This window comes from Myodes glareolus, chromosome 23 (assembly GCF_982192425.1).
Source record: "Myodes glareolus chromosome 23, mMyoGla1.1, whole genome shotgun sequence".
Classification (NCBI taxonomy): domain Eukaryota; kingdom Metazoa; phylum Chordata; class Mammalia; order Rodentia; family Cricetidae; genus Myodes; species Myodes glareolus.
Window position 1 is genome coordinate 58,235,883 of NC_142048.1, and position 16,032 is coordinate 58,251,914.

The 16,032-nt window shown below is 45.7% G+C and overlaps 1 protein-coding gene across 2 annotated transcripts in view; it reads right to left on the reverse strand.

Annotated features, from left to right (window-relative positions):
• The window catches only part of Myo16 (myosin XVI), a 473,090-nt gene that overhangs the window by 221,905 nt on the left and 235,153 nt on the right, over positions 1-16,032 (reverse strand). For both annotated transcript variants that reach the window (XM_087900756.1, XM_087900755.1), the window contains exons 13-15: positions 14,047-14,174; positions 11,567-11,672; positions 6,371-6,488 (exon numbers count right to left, since the gene is read on the reverse strand). In XM_087900756.1, coding sequence (XP_087756882.1) covers positions 6,371-6,488; positions 11,567-11,672; positions 14,047-14,174 — 352 coding nt within the window. The remainder of the gene's footprint in view (positions 1-6,370; positions 6,489-11,566; positions 11,673-14,046; positions 14,175-16,032) is intronic.

Below are 16,032 nucleotides of genomic sequence, written 5' to 3' on the forward strand. Positions count from 1 at the left end.
ACTGCTTACAGCTCTTGACATGAGATGGGATCAGGGATAGCATTCTATGAAGAGCATGTCCGATGGGGTACGTGATGCAAAGGAAGCTTGCGATGCGGCAGTGATAATGTTTCATCTCTCGTCACCTCTCTCGTTCATTCAAACATCAGGATTTGAAAGCAAGGTGCCAGGAGCAGCCCCTCACATGTGTTCTGTCTTGTTTTTTTTAAACTCTTAATGTTTACATTACCCAAGAAGGCCACAGCCGTGGTACATCCACTGGAGAGCATTTCCCACTGCGAGTAGACTGTGGTTTCAGCTGAAGTTGAGCCAGGATTTTTTTAGTCACAGAAAAAGCTGAGAGTCCAATGCTTTCCCATCCCATGCCAGTCTATATCTGTTGGGGATGGCGGACCCCACAGACCTTGAGTTTTCTTTGGCCCCTTGCCTGCTGGAGCAAACATCTTGTTTTCCTATGCTTGCAGCTGCTCTGAGCACGAGACCTCCCTGATCGACAGTGCTGTACTACATGGAAGAATTACTAGAACAACGGTGGCATAAAGCTTGTGGGAGTAATGAACCAGTATCTGATTTGACTTAAAGCCTACTCCGTGAGATGGAACCCATACCTGACACAGCTTGGGTGACCAGGAACCTGAGACTATATAGACCAGACCTAGGGTCAAAGATCATAGTAATAAAATGACTACCAATAATATTCTTCTATAGTCATAGATCAGTTCCTTACTCAACCAGGAACTGATTGAGTAAGTTTCCTCCTGCAGCAGCTGGGAGCAAGTATAGAGACACACTATCAGACATTAAGTAGAGAGTGAGAGACCTTGGAATGAGAAGCCCTAAACAGCATCTCTCCTTCAAGTCCCTCTTCAGGGCTTAGGGAATCCTGTGGAAGAGGAGGCAGAAGAGAGTGTAAGAGCAAGAAGGGACGGAGGACACCAATAAAACAAGACCCTCTGAATCAGCTAAGCAAAGCTCCCATGAACTCACAGAGACTGAGGAGCATTCACAGGTCTGAACTGGGTCCTTTCTGTATTTATGGCTTCCATCTTAGTGTTTTTATTAGATTCCTGGGCGTGTGAATGAGTGGTTTTCTGACTCGTGTACCATTTCTTGGGCTCATTTCTTTCTATTTGTTTTGCCCAATTCTGATGTGTTAGTTTTTGTTTTATATATTATAATATTACATTTCTTAGAAGCCTGTTGGTTTTCTAATAAGAGATAGAAAATGAGTTGATCTGGAGGGGAGACAGAAAGGAACTGGGAGGCATAGAGAGAGGAGAAACTGCATTCAGGATATATTATGTGAGAAAAAGAAATCTGTTTTCAGTTAAAGGAAGAAACTAGCATTTGCTTTAGAGTGACTGACAATCTCATAATTTTATTCACTAGAGTCTAAGAAGGAACTGAGGGCAAGCGTCTACCACAGTTTCTCCCTCAGCCCCACAGGCACGCTGTAAACCTTGGCTTTCTTGGGCAAGAGGCGTAAATGCTAGGGTGAAGGCAATGGTCCCAAACCCAGGGCACTTTCTGGCTAAATGGAACCTTTCTTGGCAAATCTTTCCTTATTTTTGCACACTGACTTCCGACACTTCCGTGGGGTGAGACACTTCAGAAGCCCCTCAGTCCTGAAGGGCGGTGGCTCCTACACTGAAGAACCAGGAATGCTGGCTTTGTTAAACAGGAAGTCAGCTGGAGAAAACGCTGAGGTGGGTTCCAGACCAAGATGCTGTTTGTTAGTAAATTTATAAAATGAAAAGTATCTATTTATGTATAGCTCGTGGTTCATAAAACTAAGCCTGGTTGGTTTTTTTTTTCAATGTTGCAATTTGTGGTTATGTTCTGGCAAAATAACTAGTGCTAAATTATTTAAAAACCACTAATAGCAATCATAGGAGAAAGCATATTTCAGCCCATACATTAGTATGATAATTCTTCATGGCCAATACAATGGGAGCTTTACGCACGCTGATAACTTAAGCAAATACGGCCGACTTTAAAGCATAAAAACACCACCTAATCTTCATTGACTTGACCTGGTTTAGATATAATAGCCTTACTATAATCTCATTAGCTATTTTAGTGAATATTTACAAGTCAGCTGCTTTCATAGAAGCTCAGCTTGAGTGAATGAGCTCTCTTGGTAGTCTAATGGAATCTTCCTTTTTTATAAACTGTGTGTATGTGTGTGCGCGCGCGCGTGCGCGTGCACGCACGTACACACGGACCATGGTGCACTCCCCTGTGCACACGTGGAAGCCAGAGGTTGCCATCAGCCATCTTCTATCACTCTCTAACGGTGACAGTATTTCCCAGAGGAACTTGCTGGTTCAGTTAGGCTAGCTGGGCAATGGGCTCTGCCAGTCTGCTGGTCTCTTCTCACCTAATGCTAGGGTTATAAATGTGTGAAGCACAGCTAGATCCAGACTCAGGTCCTCCTGTTTACGAGTCAGGCGCTTCATCCGCCATCCCCTAGCACCACGCTTTTCACTAAAGAGAGTCTCGGTTCAGAAGTGGAACCTGTTAGTGTAGCTTTTTGGCGTGGCTTTGCAAAGAGCCCAGTGCTAATTTTCCTCCACAGTGGAGGTGTCTGTTCTTCAACTGAAAACAATTTTGGACTTTTGGACAGTGAAGACCTTTTTCTTCATTTCCTGCAGGAGGCTGAATCCTGTCCCACAAAAGATGCTCCAAAGCCCTCATCTCAGAGCTGGTGTCGGGGGGGGGGGGGGGCATCGCTTAGAAACAGAATCAGCTATGCAGGGATACTCATGTTGCTCTGAGGTCAGGCTGGAGTAGTGGGGGTGCTGACATGGTATGACCAAGCAGCATGTGTCCTTGGGCGCAGAGCTGGGGACACAGGCGTATGTATGCCCAACACAGAAGGACGGGTGAGCTCAGAAGTGCGGTAGGCTCTACCTGGAGATGGCCAGACTTTGAGAGTTCAGGGGTCAGTCAGCTCACCCCTGGAGGTTTCATGCTGCCTGGTCAAGCATTTGGGGTGTATGACAGTTTCATTAGAACTGAAACCTTCCTTCCAGAAGGGAGGGTGGGCCATGGAACCCAGGAGGTAAATAAATGTCACCTGTCTGAGAATGTTGAAATTTAAGATACCCAAGGGCCCCTCCCCAAATTAAAAGAAACGGTAAACAAGTGCTGGAGGGTAGACGGATGGGGGTGCGGGGTGCAGCAAAGAGGTTTGGAAGCAGTAAGGGCAGACTGATGGGCAGGGGGTGGTGCTGCAGAGGGGATTCTGGGAGCAGTGAGGACAGATTGATGGGCAGGGGGCGGGGCTGCAGAGGGGATTCTGGGAACAGTGAGGGACGCTGACCAGGGAGCTGCACAGGGGAGATTTTCAGGTCAGTGGAACTGCCTGCAAGTTGTGCAGCGACCCAGGACTGCAGCTGTGTGAGTTTGTCACTCACGGTAGGACTAGCTTTCAGGCGACCCAGCTGCTTTTGAGTCGGTCCTGTTCCTGGTATGTAGCCACACACCCCAAGTCCTGCTAGTGACCCCAATAAAAACTCACTGATTCACCAAGGTGGACTTCAGTGGCACTGTTCCTTTGGTCTGTTATGGATTCTCTTTCTGGGGTGAGTAGATGTGTGGATGTGTGGATGTGTGAGTGTGTTTGTGTGCACACGTATGCACGCGGGTATGGGCTGGATCTTCTCAGGAGAAGTAATATACAACAGTTTGTTACAGCAGGTCTCAGATACTGACATTCTGGAACATTCTCAGACTTCATTTATGCCCACTTCATTTATGTGAACATGAACTAGGGAAAAAGATAAGATCGTTAAGTCCTTCACCGGACCTCAGGACATCAGACTAGCAGGAGGCAGAGGTCTCATCTTCAGACGTAAGGTCTTCTCAGCACTAAGAAGTGTTTCCATAGCAATCCTGCCTTAGTGTCCTGACCGGACAACTGCTTGTAATGCTCTGTTATCCACTCCCTCACTACATCTGAACACGCCACCATCACGGTGAGAAAGCCGCGCTGCGCTCCTAAGCCTCTATGATGGATGCTCCCGTGATTGACTGATTATCATGGGCCACATCTTCACACCACAGAGCACACTTTATCCTCAAACCCCCATTCGTGCAGTGAGGTGAGTCAGTCCATCACGGTGCTTTCCCCTGAGTCTGTTCTGCCCAGTGTCAGCATCCTTGCTCTGCCCGCTCTCCAAAGACGAGGCACTTGGAACTTGACTTTCATGATAAACCCTCACAGGGCAATCGTCATCAGTGTCTTTCTTATGAAGGGCAGAGGCGAACTCGGAGGTTGAGCCCTCGGAGCTCCCAGGCGCTGTAGGACCAGGGCGATGTCTCCATGTACCCGAGAATACAATCCCAGAACGGCACTGACTTCCTGCTTTGTTTCCAACTAGCTTTATTTGTCTCAATTTTAAAATCCTAGAAAAAGAATCACTAAAGCATTTGACTAACTGTGCTTTTTTTGTTTTTGTTTTTTTGTTTTGTTTTGTTTTGTTTTAGAACACAGCAGGAGGTTTTCAAAACTACAAATGTAAACGCGGATATCCAAGGGCTGTTAATTAGCTGGGCAGTGGTGGCGCACTTCTTTAATCCCAGCACGTAGAGAGACAGAGGCAGGCGGATCTCTGTGAGTTCGAGGCCAGCCTGGTCTATAGAGTGAGTTTCAGGACAATCAGAGATACACAGAGAAACCCTGTCTTGAAAAAACAAACAAACAAAAAGAACAGAATGAGAAAACAATAGGAGGAAGGTGGAGAAGGCCTTCCATGCTGCTGCAGAATAGTTTCCATAAAAGAAGAGGCAACCAAGCCACACACAGAACCTAGAGAGTCAACCAAGCCACACACAGAGCCCAGAGAGTCAACTTACTTACACACAACTTAGATTCTATTACACTCATCCCAGTTCTCTCCCTGAGGACTCAGAGGTAGGAAAGGACGTGGGTTATTCGCATGAGCCTATTAAGTACTTGTGGGTGTGGCTGGCCAGGAACCATGGGAACTATTTGCTAATACAGTATGATGACAGCAAGTCTCCAGAAGTTTCACTGCAGCTTTCCAGCACTGTGTGTGTGCCCTTGTGAGTTAATACGTGTGGAAGGGAGAGGATCACCTTGGGTTGCTGCATACACAAACTAGCTGGCCCATGAGCTTACGGGGGACTCCCGTCCCCACCTACAGGAGCGGTGGCCTTACAGACACGCTACTGACTTTTCTTGGTTTCTGGGGACTCAAACTCAGGTCCCCTGGGTCACACAGCAGCGCCCTCATCCACCCCCTGCTGCTTCTCTCAGTTGACAATTTTCTACCCTGACATTCCTGAGAAAAAGACCCATTAAGTCTCTTCAAGAGAAAGGGGAGAAATATGGACAATGGCCTGCATCTCTAGGGAGCAGTCAGCACGTCCCTGTGCCGAAGAGGATTTAAACAGAGAGCCACAGAGCCCAGGTGAGGGATCTCTCCTTGGCCATGTGTAGACGAGGGGCTTGTGATGCTCAGGCTTAGCATTGGCATCAAGGTGGGGTGGACAGGTGCTGCACTGGGTTCAGCAGGAGCCATACAAGCAGGTGGCCAGTGCCCTGGGACTTAACACTGCTGATAGACTACCTGATCAATCGAACCACCATCTTCACCTGGGTCTGCCTATCCATAGGGCCAAGCACAGAGTCACGGTCTTTCCCGTTTCAGCTTCTGGTCTCAAGGAATGTCTCACCAGGGCATTTCATTACTAGGGCCAGGACCCACTGGTCGGCGAAAACTTGAATTGTAACTGAGTTTCCAGAAAAATCCACAGCTAACATTTAAATTGAACAGAAAGTCAGTTCTTTCCGTTCCACTTTAGTTTGGTGATTATTTTACTGTTTGGATGGGTTTTAACTCAATCATTTAAAAGCTCACATTGATTTAAACAGATCCCACTGTGCGCTGTGTGAAGGAGCTGCACATGGCTATGATTTGAGTCTTTGCCGCTCTGTGGGAGAATTACGACCATGTCAGCTCTTTGCAGCTAAGCCCCTCTGCTGTGCTGTGCAGTTTAGACAGCAATTCTCCAGGGAAGCCTTACCACGCCCTTGAGAATATTTTTGAGTCCCAGTAAAGTTTGAACTTGAAGCCTGACATCTTGGGATGCAGGAGACACCTCCAGGCCCCTCTCAATTTGCCTGGCCATCTTTATTATAAAACATTTCTAGGATATGTATAAGAGGTCTATAATCCATAGGTGGAAGCAGGCAGACTTGCTCCCATGATGGTCTGTAGTTGGCTTCTCTCTGCTGTGTACTGACATGGGTGCGGTCTAGGTTGTGACTGCAGGCTTCACCGGTCCCTGGCCTCCATCTCTCTGAACATGGGGACCCTCTGCTGGCGGAGTGCAAACTTACCTCCAGTTGCGTGCTTCCTCCTCTCACAGAACTGCACTTCCCAGTATTGTATGAGGCAACTGGACACACTGTTGAGCGTGGTCTTGGCATGGCCAAAGGCTTCCAGGATGCACATGGCCTGCAGCACAAGAGAGAATTTGGTCAGACGATGCCTTAAACATAATGAAATTGGAGAGTCATAGCACAGATGTTGGGAGTGTTCTGTGACCTGGATGGCTCTGTGCTTTCCACAGAACACATTTAAGGTTCTTCTTTTCCTCAAAGGCAAATGATGAGTACACACGGCCTGCCAGATTGTGGCCACCGTTCATAGGGTGTCATATACTTTCCTTGCCTGATGTAAATTGAGGCCAGTATGTGTACACACATATACACACACGCACACACACATTGTGCAGAGGGACTGGTGTTGTATGTACACGTATGTAGACAATGCTGGCCGTTCTACTCTCTCATTTTCCACCTTATCCCGTACAACAGGATCTTTTCCTGAAGCTAAACCGGCAGCCAAGAAGCTTCACGGTTCTCACATCTCTGCTGCCACAGCACCGCAGTTCCAAACACACAGATGAACATTCCTGGCTTTTCGCATAGGTACTGGAATCTGACTCAGCCCTTACCACTCTTACCAGCCAAGCCCCAGCCCCAGCCCCTTGGTGTTTTTGAAGAGAACAGTTAGAAATGACCTAAACCTGAGACAGAACTTTCTTCAAAGCGATGTGTGTGACATTGGCCCCGTGTTCCTAACCCACAGGCACGCTTGCACAGGCTTCAACACGCAGACCTGCCAACCTCTTTCTTGGCTGCACCGTGCCCCTTGCCACTCATCCCCCTCTGCAGAAATGGAACTAAACATCTAGTTGACCCTCACAGCCCTAGGCTTTGTCTCAAAGTTTGTAAGCCCGTGGTTCTAAAACTCTAGTATAAAGTCCCTAGGGTGCACACCAGGATCTGGCATTCTCTTGAAACAAGTTTCTTCAAATATTGATCCTGAAATAAAATCCACTCCTCGTCCATCAGTTGACTGCGACTCTGATAAGGGTGGTGGCTGAACAAGTCTCCAAAATGTATGGAAATCTGGCAAGTTGTTTCTCTTTCAAGACATTCTACAAATATGTGAAAAACAGCTTCCAACTCAACCACCAGATGGCAAAAGGCCACCCTCTCCTGATTTGCTGAGCCCTCATCCCAGACCCTTTGATTAAGGGCATCATTTCTGAGATCATTATTATAAATTTTTAACAAATGTTTTGAGTTCATTATACTCAGGCACTTACCAATTTGTGAAGCATTTTGCATGATTAACTATTATAAAGCAACACTTTGATCCCAATTACAAATCAAAACTGCTAAACATGATAATGAAACGTGTTTTAGCCATCTGTTTTTGAGGCTTGCATTTCTGAAGACACACTAAATCTTTACAAAATTCTATGATTTGGGCTTGAAAATTAATAAAACTCAAAGTAAATTAATAACAGGTATGACAGAACCCCCTAAATAATTAGTGATCAGTATACTCTCATTTTTCTTAAATTTTTTCATTTTACATACCAACCCCAGTTCCCCATCCCTTCCCTTCTCCCCTCCTCCCACTTCCCCTCGCATCCCACCCCACATCCACTCCTTAGAGGGGATAAGGCCTCCCTTGGGAGTCAAAGAAGTATGGCAGACCAAGTTGAGGCAGGGCCAAATCCCTTACCCCTGCATCGAGGCTGAACAAGGTATCCAACAATAGGGAATGGGCTCCTAAAAGCCAGTTCATGCACCCGGGATAAATTCTGGTCCAATTGCCAGGGATTCTCCAACAGATCAAGCCACATAACTGTCACCCACATTCAGAGGGCATAATTCAGGCCTCTGTAGATTCCCCAGCTGTCAGTTCACAGTCCGTGAGCTCCCACTAGCTCAGGTCAGCTGTCTCTGTGGCTTTCCCCATCATGATCTTGACCGCTCCCTGACCTCCCCCCCCAACTCATATAATCCTTCTTCTCTCATATAATCCTTCTTCTCTCATATAATCCTTCTTCTCTCATATAATCCTTCTTCTCTCTCATATAATCTTCCTTCTCTCTTCAGCTGAACTCCAGGAACTCAGCCCAGTGCTTGGCTATGGGTCACTGCATTTGCTTCCAACAGTTATGGATGTAGGGTTCTCTGATGACAGTTAGGGTAGTCACTAATCAATTCAGGCACCTTCTTCACTATTGCTAGGACACAGTGGATCAAAGACCTCCTAGCCAGTTCCCCTGAAGCTAATAGAAGAGAAAGTGGGAAGCAGCCTTGAATGCTTTGGCACAGGAGATCACTTCCTGAATATAACACCAGGTGCACAGACACTGAGAGAAACAATTAATAAATGGCACCTTCTGAAACTGAAAAGCTTCTGTAGGGTGAAGGACACAGTCAATAAGACAACACGACGGCCTACTCTTATTTTTCTTTAAAATTTACATTGAATAGATATCTATGCATATGTTAAAATTAATATTTCTTCTTGTTGCACAAATGTGCTATAAAATAATTATTTAAAAAGTCATGAAAGAATGAGTTTAAAAATACTTTAGCTTTGGTGCATTTCTGTGCTGTATTTGACAATCAAGTGATGTATTATAGATAATGGAGAATGTGTTCCCAGACAGGAAGTGTGGGGCAAAGATTACATGTCTCCCTATGTAGCTGCCTCTGCATCTCAGGTTTGTAAATGACATGCTCCAAGTTCCTTCAACACCATCCCCATCCTCCTTTAACACGGGGATTTCTTCTCCGTGTTTGGCAGTGCCGTGTGTGTAAAGCAACCAGCTTTATACTCACGGCAGAGCAGACACACAGCTAGGAATAATTTTCGTTCCATTAGTAACTAACTGTAGGCTCCCCACAGTCTAACGCCAGGTGTGTGTGTGAATACATACATGGGCATGCATGTGATGGTTTCCATCATTTATCATCAGAGTCCCACTCTGCCATCCATGACATAGAAATACCAGCTGCCAGGATCATAGACTCCAAATGTCCTGACTGGGATTTGAACCTAGGCACCTGGCTGCAGGGACACACATTTAATCCCAGTTTCATACAGTTAAACTCATCAAAGACACGTGAGGTGTGACACTAATATAAAGTTTAAGCTAGTTAAGAATTGAAGAATTATAAATTCTTAACAGACTTGTTCCATGCACACAGGGCTGCACACTTCCAGAAGACAATGCCAAGTGCGACTGTATTAGCTAGTCAACCAATAGGTGGCACTAAATAACTGTATGAAGAGAGACGTTGAGAAAAATAGGCTATTATTCCACGTCTCCCTTGACTTTGAAACAAAATTATGAGTTTAGCACATAACCATAAAATTATACATAGCACAAAAATATACAGGGAAGAATTACCTATGTGCACCCTTGATTTTTACTGATTAAAATTGTATTGGCCTGATTGTTTTCCATTTATAAAGTGGTATCAGTTTCAGAAGCTAAAGTGACCATATGCTATGAAAGTAGCTTACTATATTGTATGTGCAAGAAATAAGGGTCTGTGGACTCCTTAATGAACAGCCTCACACCCATCAATCATGCTGAGCCTGTCATTCCCCTCTGAAAGGGACTTTTCAGGAAAGGCTTATTTAAATGATTGCAACAGAATTGAATGAACCTAAAACTCATTTAGGATGGAATGGGCAAGAAGTCCCAGGCGATTCTCTCAAAAACACGGCTTCATTGTTCCAATAAATCCAAGGATACGAAAAGGCATTATTTCTGATCTTCAAGATGCAGATACAGGGGTTAGAGACTGAAGGGAAGAAAGCATCATCTCTAGGATGCACTAGACCCAGGTGTAGCACTCTGCGTGTCTGCCTGAGATAGGTTCCCCACTGAAGGCTCACAATCAGCCTCTCAGAACAGCTCTCCGGTCCTGGTCCTTCTCCAGTCACCTGAGAGCATCCCCTCGTCTTCTCTGGCTCTCACATTCAACCTCTCTGCTAAGTAGCTCTGTGAACCCAGGGTGCTCTGTCATTCAGCCAACCAGATCTTTCTCCCACACGGGGTGCCGGGACCCCTCTCTCAGACCTACTGCATCACACAGATGCTCTGTGACATTACACAAGTTTCCGTTCCGTGCACAAACTCATTCGACACTTGGATAAATCCATTTATTCCCCAAGGTGCTTTGCTGCGCGTGCACAGAACCTCGTGAACTTACACAATGATAGTCATGTGGATGATATTTAGAGTGGGGAATCCCACAATTAATACGGAATTAAAACATGTCACGAGGAATGAGGAAAACACACGGATGAATGAGAAGGCATGCCACTTGAAAACTGCATGGGACTGATAGTTCTGACTTCCCTAGTGCCTGCAGATTTGATGGAGGGACACCTAACTTACTCCCAGGAACCAGTAGAACTGATGGTTCTGACTCCCCAGGACTCACAGATTTGATGGAGGGACACCTAACTTACTCCTAGGAACCAGCGGGACTGATGGTTCTGACCTCCCAGTATCTGAAGATTGGATGGAGGGACACCTAACTTACTCACAGGAACCAGAAAGCAGTCACTTACACTAAACAGCAAAATCAATTTACATAAAGTGATCAGAATGCACTTAAGAAATTACAGTGCCTGTTCTCACACCAACAACCCTTTTAATAGATGATTATTCCAGCCTGTAATTTAGAGGGGGAGACTATTGTCCCCTGTCATTTCAATTAAGTCGATGGATTCTGTTATTTCCATTAGTTAACCTGCATTTATCTCATAACCACGTTGATTTGTTCACGTTCTCACTCGGGAACATCAGCCGGCGGTTGGTTTATCAGCATATTTAAATAAAGACTAGGTTCCCCAAATTGACTCCAACTGCTCCACTAGAGTTGTGGAGTGGACTGACATTTACTGAAGAGGGTCCAAGCTCAATAGACAGCTATAGGTTAGAACCATTCATGCCTACTGTGGCCACTTCTTTTAAAAATGTTGCTAGTGCTCAAGGCTCCCCCAGCAGTGCATCTCAGCAGTGCATCCCCCAGCAGAAGTATGAGCCTGGGACTTTCTATGCAGACACACAAAGATCTTTTCTTTTTATCTATAATTGTGACCATGGTTTCTTAACCATGACAATGCGTTCTTGTATTTGCACATGGCATTGTTCTTGACACAGTCTACTCACTTACGTATTCACCAACCCAGCGGGCACTTACATGCTTGAATCTGGAGTCAAACATGGCGCGGGTGGAGCTGGCCCTGCCGGTCAGGTGCCTCATGATCTGCTTGCTGGCCTGGGTCTTCCCTGACCCTCTTTCTCCACTGCGAGAAAACAAGGGAAACACAAGGTCACTGGCTAAGAAGTTGGAGAAGAAGAACCAGAGGTAATTCTCAGACCCAGAGACGGTAGGAGGATGGCATACACTTTCAGGGAGTCGGTGGTATAGCTTTACTCTTCAGTCTGATAGGTTCGACCCAAGTCAGGATGTGCACTGTCTTGCTCACAATGGTGTGTTGGATGTCATATCCCCAGAGGACCACCTGACACCTGTCTTCCAGTGGCTGGAGGGCAAGCCACTTTCTAATTGATTAATTAAAGGGAAATTTCTAGAAAAAAAATGCTGAAATTTCAATAATTGGACTTTCAACTTGACAAATGCCCCCTTTTCTCAACCCCACTGCCTGGAATCATGTGTGTTACTGGGACACAAGCCAGTCACCAACTTTAAGAAGTGATATTAAAATAAAATTTAAAAAGTAATGTTTTATTTGGTGCTAATTTGTAGAGAATCTGTTTTAGAGATATCCAACGCTTTCCCCTTTAATTGAAAATAGATTTTTTTTCTCACACAATATATCCTGATTACAGTTCCCCCTCCCTCTACTCCTAGGTCCTCCCCACCTCTTTTCCCACTCCATAGGGATCCACTCCCTTTCTGTCTCTCATTAGAAAGAGAAAAAGGTTTCTAAGGGGTAGTAAAAAAAATAGATAAAAAACCCCAACACATTGGAATTGGACAAAACAAACTAACAGAAGGAAAAGAGCCCAAGAGAAGGCGTAAGAAACAGAGACCCACTCATCCATATGCTCAGGAATCCCATAATAATACTAAACTGGAAGTCATAACATACATGTAGAGGACCTGACCTGGTGCAGACCCACGTAGGTCCTGTGCCCATTGCTTCGGTCTCTGTGAAGCCATATGAGCTTTGATTATGTCTATTTAGAGGGTCTTAGTTTCTTCATGTCCTCCTCCCCCACCCCCACCCCCTATCCCCTACCCCCAGGTTCTCACACTCTTTCTGCTTCCTTTCTGCAGGGTTCCCTGAGCCCTGGGGGGATAGTCAACTTTTGATGACTAAAATCTGGGTTACCATCTGTCTATGCTACTTTTGTGGCACAAGAGAAACACAGTCAACACTCAACTTCGGCTGAGCCGACTTGAGCGCGGGGTAGAAAAGGCTGAAGCCTTCTCCCGTGTCACCCTGCTCCACATGGGGACCTTGTCACAGTGCACAGCTTTAAAGGAAGGGCAGAGTGACTATGTCACCCCTGTGTCTTGTCAGCGAAGATCCAGTCTTACCTATAAGGACTTGGGAGACTGATGCTTAACTTAAATGAAGAAGTGAGGAAACCCTGACTGCCCTAAGGGACGAAGAGGGAGGAGGAGAGGGAGTGGGGGGAGTGGGAGGGTGTTGGAAAGAGGGGCGGAAATGGAAACTTTTATAATTTAATAAAATTACTTTCAAAAAAAATAAATAAAAAATAAAAAAAAATGAAGAAGTGAGGTTTTTTTTCCTCTCAAAATATTAGGCATTATTAGCCTTAAAATATGTCCTAAGGGCACATGAGTGAGGCTATGTTAGTGAGGAGCTTGAGGGAGGGGGTTACCATGAGCAAATGAATGTAGAATTTGGGGTGAATCAAATTTAGGCAGGTCTATCCGTGGGACTCCTACAGGGAACTGCAAGCTCCCTCTCAGCAAAGCCCCCAGGGCCCTCTCTCCACCCCTCCACCCTGTTTACTGAAGTTGAGTTTATTAAGAACGTGTTTGAAAATATACGGGCACTATGAGAGAAACAGAAGCATGGACAATAACAATGGTACTGCCCACACCGAAAGGCCTCTCCAGAGACAGCAGCCCAAGTCTGATTTTAATCCTGACCTATTTCTTGAATCTTCTAAGTGTGATCACACTCCACCCCTCCTTGTGGCTCTTCCCTTTGAGTCCCACTTGAAGCGTTTTATTCCATGGTAAACTGTCTTTCTGTGGTTTGAAAAACTGCTTTACTTTTCCAAGAAAGCCACCTCCCGAGGCATACAGGGTGGAACGGGAACAGAGGGGAATACTAGAAGCAGGCTGAGAAAACCCTGTCTTATGAATAAATAAGACTATAATTTGAAGCGGGTTAGGACCTTACGTAAACCAGTGGCTTAGGTCCAGTAACGTGGCAAGCTTTCCTTTCTCTGTGTTTGTTTCTTTGACTTGAAAGCAGATTGGCCGTGTTGCTATTTTAAATCTTCGAGATGAAGTGTGTTTCAGGTTACTGGTTCCTATGGGCTCTGCTCTACCTCAGGTGACTTCTAGAAGAAATCTGTCTGTCCCTTCTAACAAGACGGACTGCAGACACAGTGGGTGGGGAAATGGACCACGCCCTGGTCCTGGGCCCTGCCTGTGGCAACAGGCTGGCTCACCTGAGGATGATGTTCTGTGGTCTTCGCTCCTGGAACAGCCTATGGAAGGCCCGCTCTGCGCAGGAGAAGAGGTGGGGTGGGAGTGAGGGGCTGCGCTGGCCCGTGGGGCTCAGGTACAGCTGGGACACCTGTGGACAGCAGACCAAAGATGGAAGACCCAGCTACTTCTCTCCTGCAAACCACTCAGCTGAAGAAATCTTGAAACTACAACATGTTTCTGGGTCCACAGAAACCTGGGACATCCAGAGAACACCTGGACAGTCGCCCTTCTCTCAACCCGACAGTGACACTTGGAGGTTTAGATTTTAACCTCGTTTCTTAGTCCATGAGTCTCAAACAATCCTGATGGCTCAAAGAACAGCACCTCACAAAATTTCAGTCTAGTAGATATCCAGGAAATAAACTTAAACTGTGACATTTCACATTATATACAATTCTCCGATATTTGGTGCCAACACTTTAAAACCATTGGGATTGTGACCATAGGAATTAATTTAACAATTCTCAGAGACAGATTATAATTGCCTTAATTTCAGTGACTGGTGACCTGTGGCTGCCACTGGGACTCACTGCTAGTATTTTTAGTGTTCTGGTTTCTGGGAACTTTTGTTTTCTTCTAAGTGATAGGAGCTAAGTGAAGACTGGATAATAGTCTTGGATAAATAGACTGGATAATTGTTCACCATGAACAATTCAGAGTCATGAAGACATGCCAGGCACCTCACAGGACAGCACAAAGGACCACAGCTTTTGTACTTACGATATTGTTATGATACTATTCATGCATGCCTCCGGGATCTGCATGGTGGCTTCAAAGGGGGCATTACTATTAAGAAATGAGTTGATCACCAGTACGCATTTACCAGGCATGCGGAGTATAGTGTGTATATATCACTGTAACAGGCATTGTAGAAGCATGACTCAACAGCAAAGGGCAGAAATCATGCCAAGCCTTTCCCTGGCACTCATCAATAGCCATCCACGAACTAAACACCAGTCAACAGCCAATCATAAACTAAACAAAGGTCAATAGCCATCGTGAACTAAACACCAGTCAATGGCCAACCATGAACTAAACACCAGTCAATAGCCAACCACGAACTAAACACCAGTCAATAGCCATCCATGAACCAATCAATAGTCAACCATAAACTAAACTCCAGTCAATAGCCAACCATGAACTAAACACCAATCAATAGACAACCATGAACTAAACACAGGTCAACAGTCATCCATAAACTAAACACACACTCAATAATCATCTGTGAATGAACTCTGTGCACTGGGAGTTTTCCAAAGTGACTGGGCAGTGTCACCATGAGACTGTTGAGCACAGAGATGAATTGTTGTGCAAAGTCATTCTAGCTCACCTGAAATCACAGTGTGATTTACAGTAGTGAAGGGTAAAATCTATGCGAGGAGCTCCCTGGATTTTATGCACCTACATACCTGCTTCAACCGTATGCAGCAGGTGCCTGGAAAGTAGGAGCCAACCCTGGAAGGAGCTCAGAATGGTTATGGCTCTGCCCTGAGTGTCTCAGGCTTCTATGGACGTGCAGGTGCTCACGGGTGAGTCTGGGGCAGAGCTGGCCAGAATGAGAGTTTTATGGAGTAGCACACCTTGGTCCTTGGTGAGGAGGGTGAAGGTGGGTGGTAAGCAGCTGCCCTGCTTTCAAGAGCCATGTCTGTAGGAATTGTACAATTCCTTTTGAACCAGGAAGAATGCTTTTTCTCTCCCTCCTTCTGTTTCTTTCCCTCCCTCTCTACCTCCCTCCCTCCTTCCCTCTCTACCTCACTCCCTCTCTTCCTCCTTCTCTCCCTCCTTCATCCCTTCCATTACTCTCTCTCTACCTCGCTATAGATATCAGGAATCTACATTTATTCCACAGCTCCTATTTGTCAGGCACCTGCTGCTTTCGGGTCCTGTTTTACAGTTGAAGCAGGTGTGTAGATGCATAAAATCCAGGGAGCCACTCACACAGTTTT